This window comes from Schistocerca piceifrons, chromosome 2 (genome assembly GCF_021461385.2).
Source record: "Schistocerca piceifrons isolate TAMUIC-IGC-003096 chromosome 2, iqSchPice1.1, whole genome shotgun sequence".
Lineage (NCBI taxonomy): Eukaryota > Metazoa > Arthropoda > Insecta > Orthoptera > Acrididae > Schistocerca > Schistocerca piceifrons.
The window spans coordinates 138,274,206-138,299,572 of NC_060139.1; the positions used below are offsets into that span (position 1 = coordinate 138,274,206).

The 25,367-nt window shown below is 42.2% G+C and overlaps 1 protein-coding gene across 1 annotated transcript in view; it reads left to right on the forward strand.

The window, feature by feature from the left end:
* Positions 1–25,367, forward strand: part of LOC124777755 (cytochrome b5 reductase 4) — a 335,055-nt gene that overhangs the window by 252,855 nt on the left and 56,833 nt on the right. Inside the window, exons 6-7 of the mRNA XM_047253257.1 lie at positions 1,641–2,132; positions 12,536–12,836. Of these exons, the coding sequence (XP_047109213.1) occupies positions 1,641–2,132; positions 12,536–12,836 (793 nt within the window). The remainder of the gene's footprint in view (positions 1–1,640; positions 2,133–12,535; positions 12,837–25,367) is intronic.

Here is a 25,367-nt window from a genome sequence, read left to right on the forward strand (position 1 = left end):
ATCTCTCTCATTATATGAGATATGTACGGAAAGTAAGTACTGTTTTGGAAAACTCGTAAAACATTTTTCTCGACCAAAATTTATTTTTACAAGGAAGAACATTTCTTATACTACATTTCTAAATAGTTGCCACCATTGTTCATTTGTCATAGTAGGAAACCAACTTTTCTGTGCCCTTTTCACAGAAAGATGCCGCCAGTGAAGACAGCCATTGCTGAAAACAGTTTTCATTTTTTTATTCTTTGCATTGTTTCTGCTTGTTGAGTTCCTTCCAGAGGTGAAACCATCAGTGTGGTACTATACTGTGACACTTTGAGAAAACTTCGGTACACAATTCAAAATGAAATGGAATGGAATGCTCAGTCAGTGCATTGAGTTGCTTCATGACAACACACATTCCTATTTTGCTGGAGTCACTTGAAACCATATTCAGCGTTTGGCTGGGAGCAGTTTGATCACCTGCTGTACAGCCTCTATCTCTCACTCAGACTACCACTTGTTCTTGAACTTCAAGCAAGATTTTGGAGAACTGGCTTTGTCAATAGTGATGATGCAAAAACATTGTTTAGCAGAGTCTGCCTGCAGTTTCCTTTTGTCTTAAATTGGGATCCATGTGGGTCAGTGAAATTTGCTTAAAAATGGTACATTTTTCAATATCTTACGGGAAACTAAACTTTCTGAATGTGTTACCTGTTTTGTAAACATTTGTTTGTCACAAAAGTGTCTCCATGTGTTGTGTATTCATGAGAATTATCAAGTGTTTAGGTGTTACGCATTCCACACAGTTTGTAAGAAATTGACAGTTGTGATGTATGTTTGTGCATTCTTCAGATTTGACAATAGTACATTATTCCTGATATTTTTGCTACCTTGTTACTGCGTCATACACCCTACCCTACTCCTACAGCTGCTCTCTCTCCCTCTCTCTCTCTCCCTCTCTCTCTCTCCCTCTCTCTCTCTCTCTCTCTCTCTCTCTCTCTCGCTCTCTCTCTCTCTCCCTCCCTCTCTCCCCCCCTCCCCCCCCTCTCTCTCTCTCCACCTCCCCCTCCCCCTCCCCCTCACCCCTCCCCCCTCACCCCTCCTCCTCCATCCCTCCCAGGTTTCTTTCTTTTTTAAAATGTTGTTGTTGTTCAGTTTGATGACTGGTTTGATGCAGATTTCCATGCTAGTCTATCCTGTGCCGCTTCCTCTCTTCATAACTGGTGCAGCCTACATCAATTTGAACCTGCTTGCTTACGTCAGGCTTTGGTCTTTCTCTACAATTTTTATTCCCCACACTTCCCTCTATTACCAAATTTACCATTCCTTGATGCCTCAGGATTTATCCTACCAACTCATCCCTTTTGTTACTCTAGTAGTGCCGTAAATTTCGTTTTCCCCTATTTTCATTCAGTACCACCTTATTAGTTACTCAGCCAACCCATGCAGTCTTCAGCATTCTTCTGTAGCAACACATTTCAAAAGCTTCTGTTCTCCTGTATTCTGAACTATTATGTACAGTAAAAAAGTGTTTTGGATGGTAGACAAATTTGTTATCCAGACATCTTCTGTAGACGCTAAGTTTGGTTAGTGCTCATAGCTAGTTTCAGTACATGTCATAATATTTTTGATACTCATTTGATATTTTGTTTCGTTTGTAGATTTGGTGAATGGAAAAATCCCACAGGCAGAAGTGAAGAAAGGTGTTCAGAGACCACGCATGGACTGGTATCAGAAGCTTTCATCGCTTAGTTTAATTTTCTATACTAAAGTACTGTTCCCATATGTAAAGGTGTGTCTTAGTGGTGAGAGAGAACTTAAAGTTATTATCAGAATCGGTGTGGATGTACACTTGTGGCACTACAATCTTTTAGAGGATGTTGTGTGGCCGTGTTCTGTTACTGCAAGTAGGGAAAAGGTAGAGATACAGTTCCAGAAAAGGACAGAAAAAATGTGGCCAAACTTCGGAAGACCGTGTGATGACAACGAAAGCACAAGTACAGTACAAGGTGAATCAGAACATGATATGATGAACATAGAGACTGTATTACCAGTATCCCACAATACCAAATTGTTTGTGTTATCTTTTAAGAAGAAGATATACAGCCTGTTTCCATTGGGTCATCACATAAAACTTCATGCAGACATAGAAGGTTGGCATTGCCCTTGATTACTGTATTGATATTTCACAGGTCACATCAGTCTTAAATATATGAATTTGTAGCAAGTAATAATTAGCACAAGAAATCATAACTTGTGTATACAAAGTTGTGTCAGCACAGTATCAGTAACTAATCTGTCACTCAAAAAATCTGTTTACTGCATTGTAATGAAAAATATCTTCTTTTTTATCTTCTCAGTTGAAGTCTATATTCTCATGAAACCATAGTAAAAAGCTATACCAAATCAGTGGGAAGTCAAAGACTGCATAACAGTATTATGGAAAGTGTACAATGCTACTCACTGTGTATAGGAGCTGTTGAGTCCCAGACAGGTAGAATCAAAAAAACGCTAGAAATACTTGATGAAAGCTCAAGTCCATCTTTAGAAGGAAAACACACACACACACACACACACACACACACACACACACACACACAAATGATTTGCACACGTATAGCAACTGTCAACGAACACTAAGGCTTGATTGCAACAGCAACTGCACCTGATGAGGGAAACAGTCTAGTTAGGGTGGGTAGGAGGTGCAAGGAAGAGGCGTGGTGCAGGGAGCTGGAGAGATTACAGGGCACATGCGGAGAAGACGCTAATGCAACCTGTGGGAACATACAGAGATGTGGGTGGCTAGGCTGTATGGAAGGGTCTTCTTGATGTGGAATTGGTGGTTTCTGTTGAAGCGAAGGTATTGTTAGTGGGGTGCGATGTGAATAGGGGTTCTGATGCAGCAATTCTTAAAGTGGAGATCAATATTGAAGAAAGTGGCTTGTTGGGAAGAGGAAGACCAGGTGAAGCGAATGGGAAAGAAGGTGTTGAGGTTCTGGAGGAATGTCAGTAAGCTCTCCCCATCTTCAGGGTAAGTAGCTGTTTATCTTTTCGTACATTGTTGCCACAGTTCTACCAAGATATGTGAAAATATTTACATTCTCAACCCTCTCCCCTCCAAAAATAAGTTATGTGTAGCGTGTGCTCTACTAGTTCGCATTGTCACAGTCTCGTTTTGCTCACAGTTAAATTAAATGCTTTGAATCGGTGTTCCACAGATCCAGTTTTCTCTGTACTGTATAACATCTCTCATTGCTTGTCATCTTGTAGAGATATTCTTCTCCCATTTTTCTAAAGGGGGATGTGGTATGAATTGTGAAATCGATTTTAATTGATTTCAGGAAATTTTAGATAGATAATTACCATTTATTGTTATTTTTGGCTTTCTCCACTACAACAAGACTGAACAGAATACTATAGGCCACTGCTTTCAAATGAGCTATCTGACTAGTAATTAAATTAAACCAGGAACCATTTTGTATGAATTTTTATCATTATCCATAGGTAAGTCAGATTGTTGTGATCGGCCCATAGAATCATTCACTATGACTTCTTGCCAAAAACCCACTCACTGCTGTAGCCAGAGATGCAGTTTTACTTACTCTCACAAATCACTGAAACTATTGTTCACTAGGCTCATATGCACATCTCAGTATTTGGATGAGCTGTGAGAACAATAATATTATAACTTCCATGTTGGTTTTACCCCAGATGGTGACTTCATTTGCAAATACAACAGCATTTAGGTCTTCTTTTTCCACTTCTTTGATGTCTTTTGAGTGTGATGTCAAGTAATGGTGGAAAGGAAACTGTCCTGTTGCACATTTCTCTTTTTCGTAAATCATTTTGGCTTTCTGTCTCCTGCTTGTACACTGCTCACACAGTTATCACACAGCATCTGAAATTTTGTTATTAGAGATTTTAGGGGTATTTGATTTTTCCATGCAGTCACATATTTTATACCTTGGCACACCGTCATGTGCCTTTTCTATATCTAGGAACGCTACTATCAGGTCTTCTCCTTTCTCCTAAAATTTTTCCGTCATTTATTGGAATGGAGAATTAAGGGCAGTTGCTCCTTTATTAGTTCCAAATACATGCTGATCTTTTGCAGCTTGCCTTTCTAGGATGTTTCAGTGTCTCTTCCTGAATCAATTCCAGTATCTGTAGGGAGTGTGGTAATAATGTGGTCCACTCCAAGTGGAACACTTTTTCATATTTGCTTTTTTAAATGTGGGTATTTAAAATCCCTTTGTACAGTCACTGCGTACCCAGTTTTCTCTCCATATCCCTCCCAGGATTCAGTGCAACAACTGTATTCCATTGATTGCCACAACTTTTATCATATGTGCAATTAACTGATCTGTTGTGGGAGTCAAGAAGTTGATTTTTTTTCTTTTTGAAGCTCAGTCTGTGATTGAAAGCTGTTTAAACATTTACTCCTCAGCTGGATTCCTATAGTCTGATTTAAACTAGTTGTCAATTGACTTTTAAGTTCCGAAGTTGCAGCATTATCACATCAAGTAAAGTCTGCAGGCAGCCACCACAGTGCATCACTTTCTGCAATGATAAAAAAATCACTTGAAAGCCTGTGTCTTCCACAAAAATCAAGTAAAACATCTCAAATTCGCTTACGATATAGACCTGTACAGTGTGTCTCAGCATGGCAGACATCTATCCTTAATTTTAATTGACGAAAGAGTAACGTTAAGTTTTTGAAACAGATTAAGTTGTACTGTTCATAAACAGCTTCAAACTTATCATGTCATATTTAAAAAACTAACACTTCCACAGCAATAGTATTTTATTTTTGTTGGTTACTAAAATATTTCACTCAGCGACAAATCTTTTGAAATTTTTATACTGTGTTGTGCATGCTTGTGAAAAAGGTGTTTTTACGTACTTGTGTTGGTATTTAACTCATAACAGGGATGAAATTTAAAGTGTGTGTCACCTACAAAAATAATGTAAAATTTCTGCAATTTATGTATAGCATTGATCTCAGTGGTATCTCTAAGCATGTCAAAAATCTTTTCTTAATTTTGGTTAGGGCTGGTGTTACGTTGTTTATTGAAACAGGAAAATTTTCATATCCAGAAAAGTTTCCTTGTTATCATTGCATATCTCGAGAACTATTATGAACATAAAATAATGTTTTGGTGTCTACACAAAATGAAATGTAGTTAAACTGCAGACTAACTTACCATAAGGAGATGATAGGGGGTGGTTGAACAGTATTCCTTAGCCTCACAACAAGAAAGAGAAACTGACGTCAATAAAGTCACAAACACAAGATGTAATGGAAGTAAGATTTTCATTAAAGTGCACTATACACTGCATATTAATCAGACAATGGGAAAACACTGCTTAATTCAGAGTCCAAGCCAGTGAAACTATCAGTGTTACTGCTTATAGTGACAGATACTATCAACTCTTTGATGCACTGTTGTCACACACCTTCATTGTTCCATGCTTCCTGTATCACTCCTTTCACATGGTCACTACATTTTGCCTGTCTTCTGGTGTCACTGTTTCAGCTGCATCCTTCAAAAGCCTCTCCACTTCGGTTAGTGTAGTTTTTTAGTTTTTGCAGCAATATAATTTTAACCTGAGCTCAAATCAGTTCTGTTGTACTGAAGTGGCGCTGGTAGGGAGGAAGCCTATGCACTTTATGCCTGTAATTTTTTTTGCTATTCCAACCGCAGTGTGAACAGAGTTCTTTAGCTTGTATTTTGAGACAAGTTCTAATAATTTTGCCATTGTTGGGTAACTGCCAAACATACCTTACATTTTTCTTGCCAGCAAACAATGTAGTTTTTCTTTGTTGCCTCTGTATGCACCTTGTGTTGTATAACAGAATGATGTGGAGCATTATCCATGACAATGATAGTCTTTCTGTTAGGTTTTGAACAACTGTGTTTCCAGATCATTTCACAAAATTATTATGGTTCATCTCTTTGTGGTAATCGGAGGCCTTGTTTAAAGTTAACAGTAGCAGGCAATTAGAAATAAAACCTTTCGAATTTCCGGCATGTGCTACAATTATTCCTTTCCTTGTGCAGATTGGAGTTGGTATACTACAGCTGATGGTATAGTCTGCTCAGCAATTTTTTGAACTGTCCCACATTCACCCGTTTTTTATCAAGCCAAATGATATCAAAATCTGTTCCTACTAATTCTCTAAAAAAGTAGCATTGTCAGGCTGCAATATTCATTAATAACTTGTGGCCAGAAATGGATTTGTAGAGAAATCCTAACTTTTTCAAGACACTTAACAAGGATGATTTACTACTCTGAAATAGGTCTGCTGCTCCAAGGGTAGCATGTACCTTTTTGAATGTTTGATACTCCTTCCTTGAATAAAATATAATTTATATATTGTAATGGCGATTAGATGGTATGGCTTATCATTTGGCGAGAGAAGGTAACTCCAGAAGCCTGAGGAGAAGGGAAGTGAAAAGATAAAGAAGACTAAGCCATTTAGTATCTGCTCTGGACAGTAACTCTGAACAAAAGAGAGCCCCCAGTCCCACAGGTCAGGTGGTTCTGCTGCGTGGTTTGATTGGCAAGGCAGTTTTGCTTATAATTTGGCCTGTTCTGTTATGATCCAGTCAGTTGTTGTTATGTCAGCGGAAAGCTTTTACAAATACTGTTCCAAAATCATATCATGACCAGCAAAGAGCTTAGCGAGTTGCTTTTGACTGAAACAGTGTCTCACATTTGTGCTGAGACCTACTGCGATTGGGAAGTGAGATACACTAATCGTGGCCTGCACCTGAATAGTAGGGGGAAGGAAAGATTAGCTGAACACATTGCAGAAACGGTAAGGGGGGCAACTAGCACAGAAGACAAAATCCATGTGATTGCTGGAATCAAAGGACAATTTTTTAGGTTATAAACAGATTACACTTCATTTATTTTTATGCTGTCCTAAACCCTGAAATCTGAGAAGTGCTAGCTGACTGTGTCTTAAGAAAGTATGAACCCAGTATGCATGCTGAAAAAGTCTACACATTGACTTTGGATGAGGTTGTCATTTGTTCAAAGAAAAGGTCTACATGATGGGTATCATACTATCTACAGAAAGATACCAGCCACATCCACTGTGTATTCAAAAAGATTCACTCTGCACTTAATAACCTAATCTTCCAAACAATAGATTTTCTTATGCAAGCAACACTTGGTAGGATTTATCTTTGATCTACAAAAGCTATACGTTAGCATTTGGAGGTAAAGCATTTTATTTAATCCACCTGACGGGTCTTAAAAATTTGTATCCATTATTCTTCAGTCCTCCTTAATTCAATGGTACTTCAACAAGATGTATTTAAAGTGCAACATTGTGTGCATGTAGGCAAGTGTGCACAGGCAGTGCTGAACGTCACTGGTCTAGATAGTGGTGTGATTCTCTTATATCTAATTTCTTCCTTGACTGCTAATCCTGCAAGGATTTTTGTTTAGAAACTTCTTGTTTGTGTGGCATAAATAAATTCAATACTTCCTTGTGTTACCAAAATAACTCTTGCAGGGACTAACATAGGGCAAGATAAGGCTGTTAGTTGCAGCTTTGGGAGACTCAGGAGGCTGTGCTGGAGGGGTGAAGGGAGAGAGGGCAGAGGGAGAGAAGGGGAAATGACTTGCAGGTGTGTTAGTGGGAAAGTCGATGTGACTGGGAGCAGGGAAGGGAATAGACAAGTGGGAGACGGACTAGTGGAGGTTTAGGCCAGGGGTGGGGATTATAAAAATGAAGGATATGTTGTGGAGAGAGTTCTTAGCGTGTGCAAATCAAAAATATCAATGTTAGCAGGAAGAATTCAGGTGACATGGATTGTGAAACGGTCATTAAAAAGTGGAACACATAATGTTGGGTGGCATGTTCAATAGCTGGATGGTCCAGTTGTCTCTTGTCCACAGTTTGGCAGTGGCCATTTATGCAAACAAACAGCTATTTAGTTGTCATGACCACATAGAAAGCAGCACAATGTTTGCAGTGTAGCTCAAAGGTCACATGGTTGCATTTACAGATGCCCCTGCCATTTATGCGATAGGAGATGCCTGTAACAAGACTGGAGTAGATGATCGAGGGCAAATGTATGGGACAGGTCTTGCATCGAAGTCTATTCCAAGGGTATGATGCACGAGGCTCGTGGCAGGGAGCAGTGGTGGAGTAGGGATGGGCAAGAATATTGTGAGAAGCGTGAGGAGGATACTCCTCGTTTCAGGGCACGATGACAGTTAGACAGAACCCCAGCTGAGAATTTGATTCAGTTGCTCTAGTTGTAGGTGGCACTAAGTCAAGAGAGTGGATGTGTGAGAGGTGGTAGGTGACTGGAAGAGACAATATATGGTAGATATGTTTCTGGACAAGAGGGGAAGCATACAGCCATCCTTAAGGTGGATGTCAACGAGGAAAGTGGTATGTTGGTTTGAGGAGGACTGGGGGAAGCGTAGGGGGAGTTGATGAGGTTCTGGAGGAACATGGATAGGGCTTCCTTACCCTCGGTCCTGATCATGAAGATGTCATCAGTGGATCTGAGCCAAGTGAGGGGTTTGGTCTTCTGGGTTGTTAGGAAGGATTCTGTAGGTGGCCCATGAATAGGTTGCCGTAAGATGGTACGATGTGAATGCCATTTGCTGTAGCACGAATTTGTTTGTAGATGATACCTTGAAAGGAGAAGTAATTATGAGTGAGGATGTAGTTGGTCATAGTTACCAGGAGGAAGCAATTTGGTTTAGTCAGTTGGGGATTTGGAAAAGTAATGTTCAGTAGCACAAAGCCATGGGCATTGGGGATGTTAGAGTAGAGGGAGGTGGCATTGATAATGACGAGCAGGGTGCGAGGTGGTAAAGAAATGGGAACTGTGCAGAGTGGGTGAAGCAGATGGTTGATGTTTTTTATACAGGAAGGTAAGTTATAGGTAATAAGCTGCAGTGTGGATCATTCTGTCAGTGGTGGCACAACAACCAGTCACAATGGTGCATCCTGGGTGGTTGCATTTCTGAACTTTAGGAAGCATGTAGAAGATAGAAGTACAAGGAGCAGTGGTGGTGAGAGGGGGGGGGGGTCAGGGAGGAGGGGGGTGGGGGGGGGGAGAGAGAGAGAGAGAGAGAGAGAGAGAGAGAGAGAGAGAGAGAGAGAAATGTTCTAGAATGGACCTAAGCATTCGAGGAGGGACTGAAGATCTTGCTGGATTTCTGGAAAGAGGTCACTCCGGCAGGGTTTGTAGGTGGACGCATCTGATAGCTCATATATTCACACTGGTGGAACGTATGTCGGTAGTTAGGATTAGAGAATCAGTTTTTAGGTTGTGGGTTGCATCACCTACAAACAATTCTGAGGTACGGGAATGGACACTCATATGGCACCATCCTATGCCAGCCTATTCATGTGCCATCTAGAGGAATCCTTGCTGACTGCCGAGAATCCTGAATGCCTCACCTGATGCAGATTCCCTGATGACTGCATCATGATCTGGACTGAGAGTTTAGGATGACCTATCCACATTCCTCCAGAACCTCAACATCGTCTCCCCCATTCACCTCAACTCATTCTCTTTAACCCAACCTTCCTTGATGTTGACCTCAACCTCATGAAGGCTACATATCTACCTCCATTCACATAAAACATGACAACAACCCATTTTGACAGCTGCCACCCATTACATATTGAGAAGTCCCTTCCGTACACGCTAGCCACCCATGGTCATTGCATCAGCAATGATGAGCAGCCCATCTCTAAATATGCCAAGACTCCGATAGTGGCCTTCACAGACAGAAATTATCATCCCAACCCTGTCCAGAATCCCGTGCCTTATCTCTCCAGTCACCTACCACCTCCCACATACCCACTGTCTGGCCACAAAGGAGCACTCCCATCATTACTCAGTAGCATCCATGACCAGAGCAGCTGAATCACATTCTCCAGTAAGATTTCAGCTACCTCTCATTGTGGCCTGAAATGAGGAATATCATACCCATAATCCTTCTCACATCCATGCACTGTACCTATGCAATATACTTGTCCATGCCTATTCCACCCCTGCTCCCAGAGCCTTGCTTCATGGCTGATATCCTTGCCATAACTCTGAATGCAAGCAAGACCTGTTCCATATGTCCTCCCAGTACCATCTACTTCAGTCCTGTCACTGTCATCATCTACCCTGTTAAAGGCAGGGCCACCTGTGAAAGCAGCCGTGTGAGCTGCCAATTAAGCTGCATCCACTGTGCCACTTTCTACGAAGGCATGACAACTAACAACTAGACTATCTGCATTAACAGCCACTGCCAAACTGTGGCAAAGAGACAGCTGGACTACCAAGCTACTGAATGTGCCACCCTACATGATTTGCTTCACTTTAATGACTGCTTCACAGGTCATACCATATGGATTCTTACTATTAACACCAGCTTTTTTTAATTGTGCAGGTGGGAACTCTCCCTACACTATATCCTTCTTTGTTGTAATCCCCATGGCCTAAAACTTTACTAATCCCAGCCTCCCACTTATCCCCTTCTGTGCCTCCACTCCATCTATGAGTATACAGCCAGCACAGCAACAAGTCCATTCGCCTTCTCTACCTCTGTCCTCTCCTTCCTCCAATCCAGCACAGCCTCCCAGTTCCCTAGTACACACACCATCTAATATGCCAGCACAGTAAAACTCTATTACCCTTCTCTACCTCTCTTCCACCTGTTCCCCGGTCCCTTTCCCTTCCCTCCCTTTCCCTTCCCTCCCCACCCCTTTCCCTTCCCACCCCTCCCCACCCCTTTCCCTTCCCACCCCTCCCCTTTCCCTTCCCACCCCTCCCCTTTCCCTTCCCACCCCTCCCCTTTCCCTTCCCACCCCTCCCTTTTCCCTTCCCGCCCCTCCCCTCTCCTCCCCGCCCCTCCCCTCTCCTCCCCTCTCCTCCCCGCCCCTCCCCTCCCCTCTCCTCCCCGCCCCTCCCCTCCCCTCTCCTCCCCGCCCCTCCCCTCCCCTCTCCTCCCCGCCCCTCCCCTCCCCTCTCCTCCCCGCCCCTCCCCTCCCCGCCCCTCCCCTCCCCTCTCCTCCCCGCCCCTCCCCTCCCCTCCCCTCCCCGCCCCTCCCCTCCCCTCCCCGCCCCTCCCCTCCCCTCCCCGCCCCACCCCTCCCCTCTCCTCCCCACCCCTCCCCTCTCCTCCCCACCCCTCCCCTCTCCTCCCCACCCCTCCCCTCTCCTCCCCACCCCTCCCCTCTCCTCCCCACCCCTCCCCTCTCCTCCCCACCCCTCCCCTCTCCTCCCCACCCCTCCCCTCTCCTCCCCACCCCTCCCCTCTCCTCCCCACCCCTCCCCTCTCCTCCCCACCCCTCCCCTCTCCTCCCCACCCCTCCCCTCTCCTCCCCACCCCTCCCCTCTCCTCCCCACCCCTCCACACCCCTCCCCTCCCCTCCCCACCCCTCCCCTCCCCACCCCTCTCCTCCCCTCCCCTCCCCACCCCTCCCCTCCCCACCCCTCCCCACCCCTCCCCTCTCCTCCCCACCCCTCCCCTCTCCTCCCCACCCCTCCCCTCTCCTCCCCACCCCTCCCCTCTCCTCCCCACCCCACCCCTCCCCTCTCCTCCCCTCCCCACCCCTCCCCTCTCCTCCCCTCCCCACCCCTCCCCTCTCCTCCCCTCCCCTCCCCTCTCCTCCCCTCCCCACCCCTCCCCTCTCCTCCCCTCCCCTCCCCACCCCTCCCCACCCCTCCCCTCCCCTCCCCTCTCCTCCCCACCCCACCCCTCCCCTCCCCACCCCTCCCCTCCCCACCCCTCCCCTCCCCACCCCTCCCCTCTCCTCCCCACCCCTCCTCGCCCCGCACCTGCCCCCTCCCCATCCCGCACCTCCCCTCCCCTCCCCTAACCACACACTGCACAGCCCCCCAACACTGCACTTAAAAGCCTTATCTAGCCCCTGCACACTGTCAGGCAGCACTAACACCTTCCCCCACCTACACTCTGCTGTCCTGCTTCCTGCCCCCCCCCCCCCCCCCCCTGCCCGCTCAGCCCACCACCCATCCGTGATTGTTGCTCCAATGAGATGTGGTCACACAGTCAGGACCGTGAGGCAGTGGCCACAGGTGTGCGAGTTGTGCTTGTCTGAAGAGTGTGTGTGTTTGTGTGTGTGTGTGTGTGTGTGTGTTTTGTGTTTTCTACTGCAGAAGAAGGGCTTTTTGTGAAAGCTTTAATATTTTAGTGGGCTTTTTCATTGTGTTTGTCTGTGACTCAATGCCTCCTGTATATGGCGAGTAGCAATCCATCCTTTCCATATTGTTGTTTTCCCTTTATTGTCACTCATATGTAAATAATCAGCCTGTGGCCATATTAAATACAAATTATGTTAAATAACTTTCTTAATGAATTATTCCATGGCTTCATGATGTATACTAGTGGTACACATAAGGAAGCCTAGCCAGACCAGTCTAAATGATCTTCCACTGTTTATTATTTTGGTTGGTAAATAAATGAAGCATCTTTGTGTAAACTGGACTTAATAGATAGCTGTTTCTTGTTTTCTTGATATTTTTAATATAACAAGACACTGAGATGAAAACATTGCCAGGTTTGCAGGTTACACGCTGTTACACTCCAGTACCACCATCATTAAGTCTGGAAGAAATTCCTCCACAGTGGAAAGCCGAACATATATGCCTCATGGTTAAAGAATATGCAAATGGACAGCTTACTCCATGGTTATGCAATCTGGCCCCTGGTAATACCTTGGAAATAAGTGGTCCTGAAGGCTCATTTGACCCATCAAGGTTATTGACTGTGTCTCATTTATATCTTCTGGCAGCAGGGACTGGAATCACACCAATGCTGTCTCTAGTGAAGTGGGGAGTTGATCCATCTAACAGTATATGGTAAGCCAGTTAGATTTTCCATTTGTTAAATTCTAAACATGAACAGTTTTTTTTTTTACATTCTTGATGTGTGTAATTTGTAATAAATTCATGCTTAATAATTTCCTGTAAATATACATGTAGAAGGAATATGTTTTTATATAAATAATATAAAATGCCATCTACATATTTTCACTATGAGTATTCAGCATAATGATCTTTATTTCACGTTATGATTGGCTTGGATGTGGGTTAGAACAGTCGTCCGCCTGAATTCGAGTCCGGTGTGATAACTACTGTGCCACCTTGCTTGGTCATGTTTGGTACTGAGAAACTGCACTATGGAACTTTGAATGCTTGTTGATGAGTTTTGTGAATTTCTGTGGAGTTAAGTGAACTTTGCTTGCATATGTTTTCCTGTATTCGATGCTCTGCTTGCACCACGTAGTTCAATTATTGTTAATTGTTTTTTTAAATTTTATTTGAATCTGCAGTTTAAAAGAAGTCACCATTCACATGTGGATGAACATATTAAATAAACACTTGATTTAAACTCTAACCATCCAGTTTGATCAACAACATTAATCCTACAGGATTTGTGAACTATAGCCTCTGGCTGCTGAGGCTGGATTAGCGGTCTGGCCTCTGCATCGACAGACTGGGGTCGTGTGTGTGTGTGTGTGTGTGTGTGTGTGTGTGTGTGTGTGTGTGTGTGTTTGTGTAGGCTATTTCTGAAGAAGGCCTTGTTGGCTGGAAGCTTGTTTTCTAACAGTCTTTTTGTTGTGCCTGTCTCTGCCTCAGCATCTCCACTATATGGTAAGTAGCAACTGTCGTTTTCATTATGTTGTTTCATTTCATCCTGGATTTTCCATTGTTATGTAATTCACTCGCACTAGGTTGTGCACTGCCCACACTGATAATGGCAAATAAAAGAGCTGGTTCACATGTGTATGGTTGCTAGGTTATGACTCGGTGCCACCTTCAGTTTTGAAATTGTTGGACTCTGTTCATTATTGTGTATAAAGACTGGCCACTGGACCCTTGTTTCGTAGACAATCTTCTCACTGAAGTGAGGATCTTACCTCTTAAGTTCTGATTGTATCAATTCTTACTTGCTTACACAATTCCTGTATGAGTATTTTTGAAGCATCGGCCTTCTCAGATCCTTCATTCTAGGGAGTGTTGACTCCGTTACATTTGCCCAAAGGTGGTTTTTTATCAGTTGGAATGTGTCATGAGGGGTTTGGAGAAAGGGAGGGGGGGGGGTAGGAGGCAACCCTGCCTCCTCTGTCAACTGCTTTGATCATCTCTCTTTTACCCTGGTGTAATAACATTTAAATGCGGTTAGTCCTTTTTAGGATTCCATTCCTCAACCTGGAAGAAACGAAACCCATATAGAACCCCTTGTCTGTCTGTGCTGTTTGTCAGACTGTTAAGAACTCATTTTCTCAGGGATAATTAGACATATTACAGTTCAAATTGATGTCACATATTAAGGTCTAGTGTCTCATGCTAATGTAAAAATTTCTACCTTCCAAGACAATGCAGTCAAAAGATATGGCCATTTATGTCACACAATTTGATACTCGAAAACTCGCTCATCAAGGCCTATAGGGTACTGTCCATTGACCCAGAATCATGAAATTTGGCAAGAAGCAAGGTTTCATAGTACAAGTAAAGAGAAAAATCTGGAACTTTTAATTTTTAATTATATCACACAAAAAATATTTCTTATATGGTATGTGACTTCAAACTTGCATTCTGAAAACTCTTGGAATCTGTGGGATTGATGTCTTGCCAGTATCAGTGTCAATAACAGGCAAAAATTCCTCAGTTCCTGAAATGGACAAACTGTCTCTATATGTAATTAAGTTTGTACAGAACACTCAGTGCGGGAGTCGTTCTCGCACATTGCCCTTTTTTTCCCCCCAGACATTCTCCTTGATGAAGTCAAGATGTTAAGATTTCCTTATATCTTTAATGTTAACTGATAATGAAGGAACATCTTTAACACTTTGGCTGTAATGGATAAGAGATGAGAAACCTGTTGCTGCATTCTATTCTGTGGGGTATGTTGGATTGTGCCCACTTAGCTACTGACCTGATTATTTCTCTCGCCTTATTTTACTACTAGCCTTATCCCTGTGTCTTTGCCAGTGTAATGTCTTCCATCTGCCTTGTGCATCACCCCTTCCTCCCTTTTCTCTGTTCGTTGCCTCCTCCCCACCACTGTGTCCATCCACCCCCCTCCCCCCTTTTCTATCCATCTCAGACTGTCCCCAGCCATGTTCATTAGCACTTACATCCCCTACAGTACAGTTCAATAAGCAGGCTGCTTCTACACCCTCGACACATCTGTCCCGCAGGCAGTCTACATGTCGCGGCCTGGAAAACTGTTTCTTGCTCCTGACATGAAGGCTGCCCTTCAGACCATGTTGATTTGGCAGGCCAAAACTGTTCCCTTTTCACTTTTACTGTTACAAGTATTCCAGTCAGGAGAAGTTATTTATTCCATTACTGGTGTGTCTTGCATCAGATTAATGGGAGGTGAGAAGTGGGGGGGAGGTCCCTCTCAGTGTAGATAAGCCCTCTGGGAGCCCACATCTGCTCCCCAACCTGCAGACTGGCCCAGTTCATATACTTTTACCTCTTTATCACTAAGTTTTTCTGCTCTGAGATTGACCATGTTTGCAGATGAACATTGGTGGTATAACCACCTGTTATGCAAAATAATGTTTTTCCATATTGACCCAAACATGTTTCACCACCTTTGTGTTGTTGTCAGTGGGTTTTCTTTATTTAAAATTATAAGAGTTGAAGATGTTTTAAGTCATAATTAATCTACAAAAATGAATCCAAAATAGTTTCTGTCTGTTGTTGTCATTCCCATTATTTTACATTGTAGGGTTATGCAGGACCCTCTGTACATTATCTTGCACAATCAACCAATCCAGAGATCAGCAACATAGCGAATTGAAGCAGCCTAGGAATGCTCTTACTGAGCTCTGTCTGGTGTACAGTCATGAAATAGGGAATAATGCAACAAATATTGTGTTTGGTGTTTCAAATTTTGTGAAAGCTCAGTTAAGAAGCTCATTAAAATAAAAAAGTTTAAAAATTTCATCACAGGGAAGGAGACTTCAGTTTAAATAGGACTTGAACTACGGCAATAAATATAAGATGTTGCCACCTACTTAACTGATCAAAGCCAAAAATTCTCACTGGTTACAGGTTTGCATTGTAGGATAGAAAACAAATGTCCGTCAAATGGAATCTCTGGTGCCAGTTCTTGAATTTTGGTATAAATGGCTGTGTATTGATACCTTGGTCTGGTTGGAGTTAATGCGGTGAATGCAACAATACATCCTACAAGTAACACTACCCAAGATCCACTCATCAATTTTGATACACTTCGAATATGTTGTAGTCTGGTCAAAACATGAGACACGCTTTATTTTTATTTGTGACCCCATATGGACATTGAAGTGGTGAAAATCTTCCCGAAGAAAACGTGGTTGTTATCTTTATGAGTACATATCATTGAAACAGTGGGAGATGTAACAAGATGTTCAACATGGTTGCTACTGTACTTTACAATTGTGCACTCACATCTTTAAGTATTTTGATATATTTTGAAATCCTCCCTTCACCTCACAGTTTTTGAAATGGTAAACAGTTTATGTGTAGTAAATCTAATACTATGTTTAACAACAAATTCAACCTTATATGATAAAGTTGCATCCCAAAGTCGCAGTGGTCAGATACAAGTTGGCAGTACTCCTATATTCTGCTATATGAGCACTCTGTCCACTTTATAATGCTTGTCATACCTAGCGATAGTGTTGTTTGCAATTTCACAGTGCAACCATAAGAGACTGGCTCCTGAAGGATTTAATTGAAACAATAAAGTGTTGCTCTCTGTCGAGTCTGGGAACAAACAACGTGGTTGTGGCGAGAGGCTACTCCATTTTATTTTTTCATGGTTTTGTTTTATTTGTTTGTTTTTGTTTTGTTTCATTTCTTTGGTTGTCTGATTTTGGGTATTACATTTGATGTCTACTTTGTTATTTTGCAGTATTTAGGTTGTGTTGCATTATCTTTGGTAGTCAGTGCAATTATGAGGTGACATTGTATTATCCATTGCAAAGAAATGCTGCATACACACACTCATGGTGCACCATGCACATCTGATTATTGTAATATTATTGCCCAATTTACAGCATGTATCACAATTTTTAAAGCAATAATTAACAGGAGGTTCACTTTTATCAGGTTTTTCTGTGATGTACCCACTCTTAAACCAAGCATACCTAAAGACGTTCACAAATCGAGGGGATAGAAAATGATTATTAATCAAAGATTGAATTTTCAGAATATTATTCCTCTGGAGCAAATTTATATTAAAGGCATTTTAGAAAATTATCCACAGTCTGAATGTGTAAACAAAGTGGCTGGCTTATGTTGGTTGCTCCAGGAGCAATCATCATAATTTTTGTGTCCTTATTACATTCGTCTATGTTGCTAAATTTCTTTTCCATTTGTCCTATCCAGGAATCCAAGCACAGAACACATCATTAACCAAATGCAGGTAAGTGAACATCTGCAAACCATTTAATAGTGAGATCTGACGTTAATTTACCAGATGTTGAAGCAAAAGAACATCTTGCAGATGGGATTGGCTGTATCTTGTAGCTGTGGGTTAACAAATTCAATGATTGAGCGAGACATTCAATTTTTAGTGTTCCTTTAAAGGATGGGGTATGACCTGTGTCCCCATCCAAATTAAATCCAGATTGATCCGAACCGTAAACATTGTCCTCCCCTAATGATACAATATTTGATTTTGCGTTTACCACAAATGCAGTAGCTTGTTCTACTAATTGTTCTTTATTTGTTAAATGCTTTTGAGTAACAAATTTATTAATCTTCCTGAAAATAATTCTATGCCTTACTTCAAAGTGGTGAACCCATTTTGTAGCTGCCGTGAATAAGTGGCACAACAAATAACTTCATCTCTTGCCCTCAAAGCCCATCATTTCATGTCCAAGTCATGAACAGGTTGTGATTTATCGCGTGCCTTCTGGAACTGTTCCAATACATATTTGTTAATCTGTAATTATGTGTTGCTTCATGCCCCATCTTCAGTGACTTGTTGTGTTTCTCATCTTCAGTGACTTGTGTTCCTCATCTGTATAGTGACATTGTATCCTTAAGCTTTCTGAAATTATGTTGGACTGTTTTTCACTCTTATTTCTCTTCTTTTCGTGCCAAAATGTAACTGCCTTTTTTTTTGTATTCCAAATGTATAACATTTTACTCTTGCCAGTATCTTGTCTCCTACCTTCCAAACTTGTAAGGACCGGGCGTGAGTCGTGCTTCGGTAGCTCAGATGGTAGAGCACTTGCCCGCGAAAGGCAAAGGTCCCGAGTTCGAGTCTCGGTCGGGCACACAGTTTTAATCTGCCAGGAAGTTTCATATCAGCGCACACTCCGCTGCAGAGTGAAAATCTCATTCTGGAATTTTACTCTTCTTGCTGTCTTCCACAACATCCTCACAATCCCCTTCAAAAACTTCTTCCTCTGCAACAGCCTCAGGAAATACACTATCGGCATCATAGTTCAAAGCTCTGTAACTGTCTACAAATACTTCATTGTTGATGGATTCTTTTATCAAATGTAATGGGAGCAATGTTTCTTTGTGAGTAATGATAGAGTTTATATTGTGTTGTGGCTGAATGAAGATTTTGTATAATAGATGTAATACATTTTTTGGATTCATCATGCTGCATTCGGAGTAAACATGTATGCACTCAGTCTGTTACACTATAAATGCTGTTATTGAATTTCAGTCCGACATTCGACCTGCAAATTCTGGCCGCCTCGTTATGGGTATGGTAATTACCAAACGATAATATGTGCACCTGTAGGCACACAGTTGAAATGCATGCATATTTTAATGCATACCTATCATACTGTCCGGCAGTCCAACACTTCCTCATCACAGTGTTTGCGCTGTGCGGTTCAGTGTCCATACCTGCACTGCTGCATGATGTGGGTTGTTGGAAACATGAGGTGACCATACATGTGAGTGCGGAGGTAAACTGAGGGCATCATGCTCTTTGTCGCCACCCTCGCCCCAGTGTATGTGGTCACAGCATAGGTCACAATATACATGTGCTCAGAATAAGTCCATATTAATGCTTCCTACATGGTCACAGTTACCACAGCCTTTGTGATAATTTATAGTGTAAATTGGTCTTTCCCATAATACCCTCTTCTGGTGATCTGTCACAAATATATGGAATAAGGAATATGGACATGCAATGTATGATGATTTCCTGCTGGAAGAACTGTCATAATCCAGCAACTTGATGTTTACACATTCATACCGCGGAAGAAGTTTCTAAAACAGTCCGATGTAATTCTACTATATGGCTAAGATGTAAATTTGGGAGTAATATCCTGATAATTCAATCTTTGATTCATAATCAGTTTTCATTCCCTCGATTTGTGAACATGTTTAGGTCTGCATGGTTCAAGAGCGGATACATCACAAAAACCTTGATAAATGTGAATCTCCTATTAATTATTGCTTTTAAAAATTGTGATACATACTGTAAATTTGACCAAAATATTACAGTAGTTAGATGTGTGTGATGCACAATGTGCATGTGTATGCAACACTTCTTTGCAGTGGATAGTACAATGTCTGCTCATTATTGTACTGACTATCAAAGATAATGCAACACAACCTAAATACTCAAAAATAACAAAGTATTTGTCAAATGTAATATCCAAAACCAAACAACTAAAGAAACAAAACAAAACAAAACAAACAACAAAGAAATAGAACAAAGACCATGAAAAAATAAAATGAGACTAGTCTCTCGCCACCTCCACATTGTTTATTCCCAGACTCAACAGAGAGCTGGACCTTATTGTTTCAATTAAATCCTTCCGGAGCCCCATATTTTATAGTTGCACTGTGCAATTGCAAACAACGCTATTGCCATGTATGACAAGTATCTTATGGTGGACAGTGCGCTCGTATAGCGGAATGTAGGATACTGCAAACTTACATCTGACTACTGCGACTTTGGGGCGTAACTTTATCATATGTGGTTGAATTTGTTGCTAATTTTACTATTGTTTAATTGAGCAGATGAAAAATATACTCACCAAGAGGTGGCAGAACACACACATAAGACTGTTGTGATTTGCAAGCTTTCGGAGCCAGTGGCTCCATCAGGCTGAAGGGTTGAAGGGGAAGGAAGAAGGGTGAAGGAAAATGACTGGAGAGGTCTAGGATAATGGGTAGATTTTGGGAAAGTCCCCCAGGATCGTGAGTCAGGGGACACTTGCCATACAGAATGAGAAGGAAAAAATGATTGTTGGGGACTGCATCGGACGAGATTTGGAAACCTGAGAGCTTAAAGGTGGAAGATAGGGTAATATGTAAGACAGAGATTACTACTGAAACTTGTGCATGAGTTAATAAGAGCGAGAAGCTAAGTGCATTGTATGTAGCAGAGGTGGGAGGCAGCGGTGAAAAATAGACGGGGAAAACAGTGAAAGATATAGAAAATTCAAATGGAGTGAAGCAAAGAGTAGTTACAGTGAAGAAAAGCTGAGACGGAGGAAATTAGCGTAAATTAAGACCAGGTGAGTGGCAAGAACCAATGACATGTTGTCGTGCTAGTTCCCACTTGCGTAGTTCTGAGAAACTGGTATCTGGGGGAAGAATCCAGATGGCGCGTGTGGTGAAACAGGCACCACGGTCACGAGTGTCATGTTGTAGAGCAGACTCTGCAACAGGATATTGCAAGTTGCCAGTATATACCCTCTGCTATGCCCATTCTTCTTAATTGATAATTTGGTGGTAGTCATACTGATGTAGAAGGCTGAACAGTGTTTACATAATATCTGGCATATAACGTGTCGTTTCACAAGTGGTTCTCCCTTTGATAGTACATGTTTTGGTGGTTACAGGAGTGTTATAGGTGGTGATACGAGGGTGCACAGGCGAAGTCTCACTCTGGGGATGGTCACAGGGGTAGGAGCCATAGGTTAGGGAGGAGGGTGCAGAACGAGGATAGGGTCTGACAAGAATATTGCAGAGATTGGAAGGGCAACAGAAAGCTGTTCTAGTTGTGGTGGGCAAAATTTCAGACACAGTGGATGTCATTTCAGGGTATATTTTAGGAAGTCATGGCCCTGTTGAAGTAGCTGATTAACACATTCCAGACCAGGATAATACCGAGTCACCAATGGTGTCCTCCGAAGCTGTTTTGTGGAACTATCAGCAGTACCAGGATTGGATGTGATGGCCCAGGAAATCTGCTTTTTAAGTAGGCTGGTGGGGTAATGCAGTGCAGGCCGCAGTGAAGACTGCGAAAAGACACACGTGACCTTGGTGCCTCTTTCACCACACACGTCATCTGGATTTTTCCCACAGACACCAGTTTCTCAGAACTCTGCAGGTGGGAACTAGCATTACAACATGTCCTTGGTTCTCAGCACCCACCTGGCTTTAATTTACATTAATTTCTTCAGTATCAACTTTTCTTCACTGTAACTACTCTTTGCTTCACTCCGTTTTAGTTTTCTATGTCTCATTGTATTTCCCGCCTGCTACCTCTGTTATGTGCAATGGACTTAGCTTCTCACTCTTATTAACTTGTGCACATGTTTTAGTAGTAATCTTTGTCTTGCATATTACCCTGTCTTCCACCTTTAAGCTCTAAGGTTTTCAAATCTCACCCGATGCAGCCCCAACAGTCAGTCTTTCCTTCTCATCCTGTATGGTAAGTCTCTCCTGACTCACAGTTCTGTGTGATTTTTCCAAAATGTACTCCATTCCTAGACCTCTCCAGTTCTCTTCATTCACCCTTCTTCCTTCCCCTTCAGCCCTTCTGCCTGAAGGAGGAGCCACTGGCTCCGAAAGCTTGCCAATTGCAGCAGTTTTTTATGTGTGTTCTGCCACTGCTTGGTGAGTAGATTTTTTAATCTATCCAATTAAATAATTTTATCAATAATTGGTTGTTTTCATAAATATATATATTTAATACACACAAATGTTTTTCCGTTTCAAAAATTTTGTGGTGAGGGGAGGATTTCAAAATAAATTAATATGTTTAAAGGTTTGCAAAAACAGACATAATGTCTTATGGGATAACAGCAATCAGTGATTTTATAATGTTACTTTAAATCCGTCTTGATTGCAAATTTTTTTTATTATTCATGAATAATAAAATGAATAATAAAAAAAAATTTGCAATCAAGACGGATTTAAAGTAACATTATGTTTAAAGGTGGTTAGTTGTAAAGTACGGTAGGACCATGCACATTATGTTTCAAAGTTTTTGTTATATCTCCTACTGTTTGGATGATATGTGCTCAGAAATACAACTGCGTTTTCTTCGGGTGGGTTTCCAGCACTTCAGTGGCTGTATGGGCATGTATAAAAAATACGTCTCTCATATTTTGACCTAGACTAAAACATATTCAAAGTGTACTGGAATCGGCGAGTGGCACTGGGGTAGTGTCATTTGTAAGAATGTCGTTTGCAATTATTGATGAAAGTAAGAAGGTCAATACTTTGAGAAATAAATAAATAAATACAATGTTGTCATGTAGGTGCTAACTATGCCTAGTCAACTTTTCTAGGGTTTAGCTCTGAACTGAGATCATACTGGTTACAGCTGTACCAGAAATACTGGTGTATGGGTCTGAACCCCGACATCACAGTGGCTAATTGGGGGACATCCTGTAGGTATAAAAGTCATATTGGCAGTGGGTGGGGATTACCAAATCAGCAACTAGGGACTAACTGTGGAGCAATGGCAAAGTCCAAAGGCTACATCTTTGGATGTACCCTATCTTTACCCTCCTCCCCATGAATCTTCTGACTGCTTTGATGTACTGTATTAATCTACTTCTGGTGTGCCATCCTCTTAATCTTAGAACAGCATTTACACCTAACATCCTCAATTATTTGATGGATTTATTCCAATTTCTGCATTCCTGTGCAGTTTTTGCCTATTGTGGCGCTGTATAGTACATATTCCTCAATGTCTTAACACACATCTTATCACCATGTCCCTTCTTCTAGTAAGCCTTGCCTTCATTACAAGCACAATGTAACAACTGCTGTCCTGGTGCCTTTACTTTTCCTCACCAATTTTCCGGAGGATCTCGTATCATATTTTACCAGTCCACTTTCATCATCCTTCTGTAACACTACGTCTCAAATGCTTCAATTCTCTCTCTCTCTCTCTCTCTCTCTCTCTCTCTCTCTCTCTCTCTCTCTCTCTCTCCCCCCCCCCCCCCCGCCCCCCTCCCCCTCTCTTCCTCCCCCCCCCCCCCCTACACACACACACACAGAGAGTCAGTGATTCATTTCAACACAATGCTGTACTCCAGAAGTACATTTTCAGAAATTTCTTCTTCGAACTGAGGCCTTTGTTTCATACAGGTAGGATTCTTTTAAAGAGTAATGTGCAAGTCTTACTTCTTAATATCCTTCTTGTTTTGTCCTTTGTGCATTATTTTGTTTCCAAAATGGGAAGAATTCTTTAACTTCATATATATATATATATATATAAAAAAACAAAGATGAGGTGACTTACCGAACAAAAGCGCTGGCAGGTCGATAGACACACAAACAAACACAAACATACACACAAAATTCAAGCTTTCGCAACAAACTGTTGCCTCATCAGGAAAGAGGGAAGGAGAGGGGAAGACGAAAGGAAGTGGGTTTTAAGGGAGAGGGTAAGGAGTCATTCCAATCCCGGGAGCGGAAAGACTTACCTTAGGGGGAAAAAAGGACAGGTATACACTCGCACACACGCACATATCCATCCACACATACAGACACAAGCAGACATATTTAAATATGTCTGCTTGTGTCTGTATGTGTGGATGGATATGTGCGTGTGTGCGAGTGTATACCTGTCCTTTTTTCCCCCTAAGGTAAGTCTTTCCGCTCCCGGGATTGGAATGACTCCTTACCCTCTCCCTTAAAACCCACTTCCTTTCGTCTTCCCCTCTCCTTCCCTCTTTCCTGATGAGGCAACAGTTTGTTGCGAAAGCTTGAATTTTGTGTGTATGTTTGTGTTTGTTTGTGTGTCTATCGACCTGCCAGCGCTTTTGTTCGGTAAGTCACCTCATCTTTGTTTTTATATATATATATATATATATATATATATATATAAAAATAACAAGGAAAAGATTATCCTATACAAAATAAAGACAATATGGGATATAGTGAAGGAGGAGACCGGTAGAACCAGATATGAAGAGGGGCAAATAGCATGAAGAATGAATGATGCATTGGTGACAGATGTGTATAGTGTTGCAGAACTTTTTAATAAACATTTTATAACTGTTACTGAAAAGATGCAGTTGTCAGGTTCTGTAGATGCCGCTATGGGATACCTCAGACCAGACGTTTTAGGTAACTTCCATAATATGAATTTGACCCTCATTACCCCAGCAGAAGTAATGTCCATCATAAAAACTTTAAAATCAAAAACATCTAGTCGGTATGATGAAATATCAATAAAGTTAAAGAATGTGATTCGGAGTTAAGTGACATATTAAGTTATCTGTGTAATCAGTCATTTATCAGTAGAATATTTCCTGAGTGGTTGAAACATGCTAAAGTTAACCACTGTTTAAGAATAGAGGTAAAGAAATAGTGTCAAATTTCTGTCCAATTTCGCTTTTGCCAGCATTTTCAAAAGTTTTAGAAAATGTAATGTACAATCGACCATTAAGGTCTTTGTCAGCAATAGACACACACACACACACACACACACACACACACACACACACAAATGCAACTTGCACACACATCTGCAGTCTCAGTTGAAACCACACTGCGAGCAGCAGCACCAGTGCATGATGGGAGTGGCAACTGGGTGAGGATAAGGAGTCTGGGACGGGGAGGGGGATGGGGATAGTATGGTGGGGGTGGCAGACAGTGAAGTGCTGCAGTTTAGCTGGCTGGTGTGGCCGAGCGGTTCGAGGCGCTTCAGTCTGGAACCGCGCAACTGCTGTGGTTGCAGGTTCGAATCCTGCCTTGAGCATGGATGTGTGTGATAGTCCTTAGGTTAGTTAGGTTTAAGTAGTTCTAAGTGACTGATGACCTCAGATGTTAAGTCCCACAGTCCTCAGAGCCTCTTTTTTTTTTTTTTGCTGCAGTTTAGACAGGGGGCAGGAGAGAAGATTTCACCGCCACACCCAGTCTTTTAATTTCTTTTTATTTCTCTCCTTTCCGCTACTTACCCCCCCCCCCCCCCCTCCCCTCCTCATCTTCTCTCGTGCACTCCGTCGAAACTGCAGCACTTCACTGTCTGCCACCCCCACCATACTATCCCTCACCCTCCCCACCCCAGCCTCCTCCTAATCCCCATCCAGTTGCCACTCCCATCATGCTCTGGTGCTGCTGTCTGAGACTGCAGATGTGTGTGTGTAAGTTGCATTTGCGTGCGTGCGTGCGTGCATGTGCATGTGTGTGTTGCTGACAAAGGCCTTAATGGACGAAAGC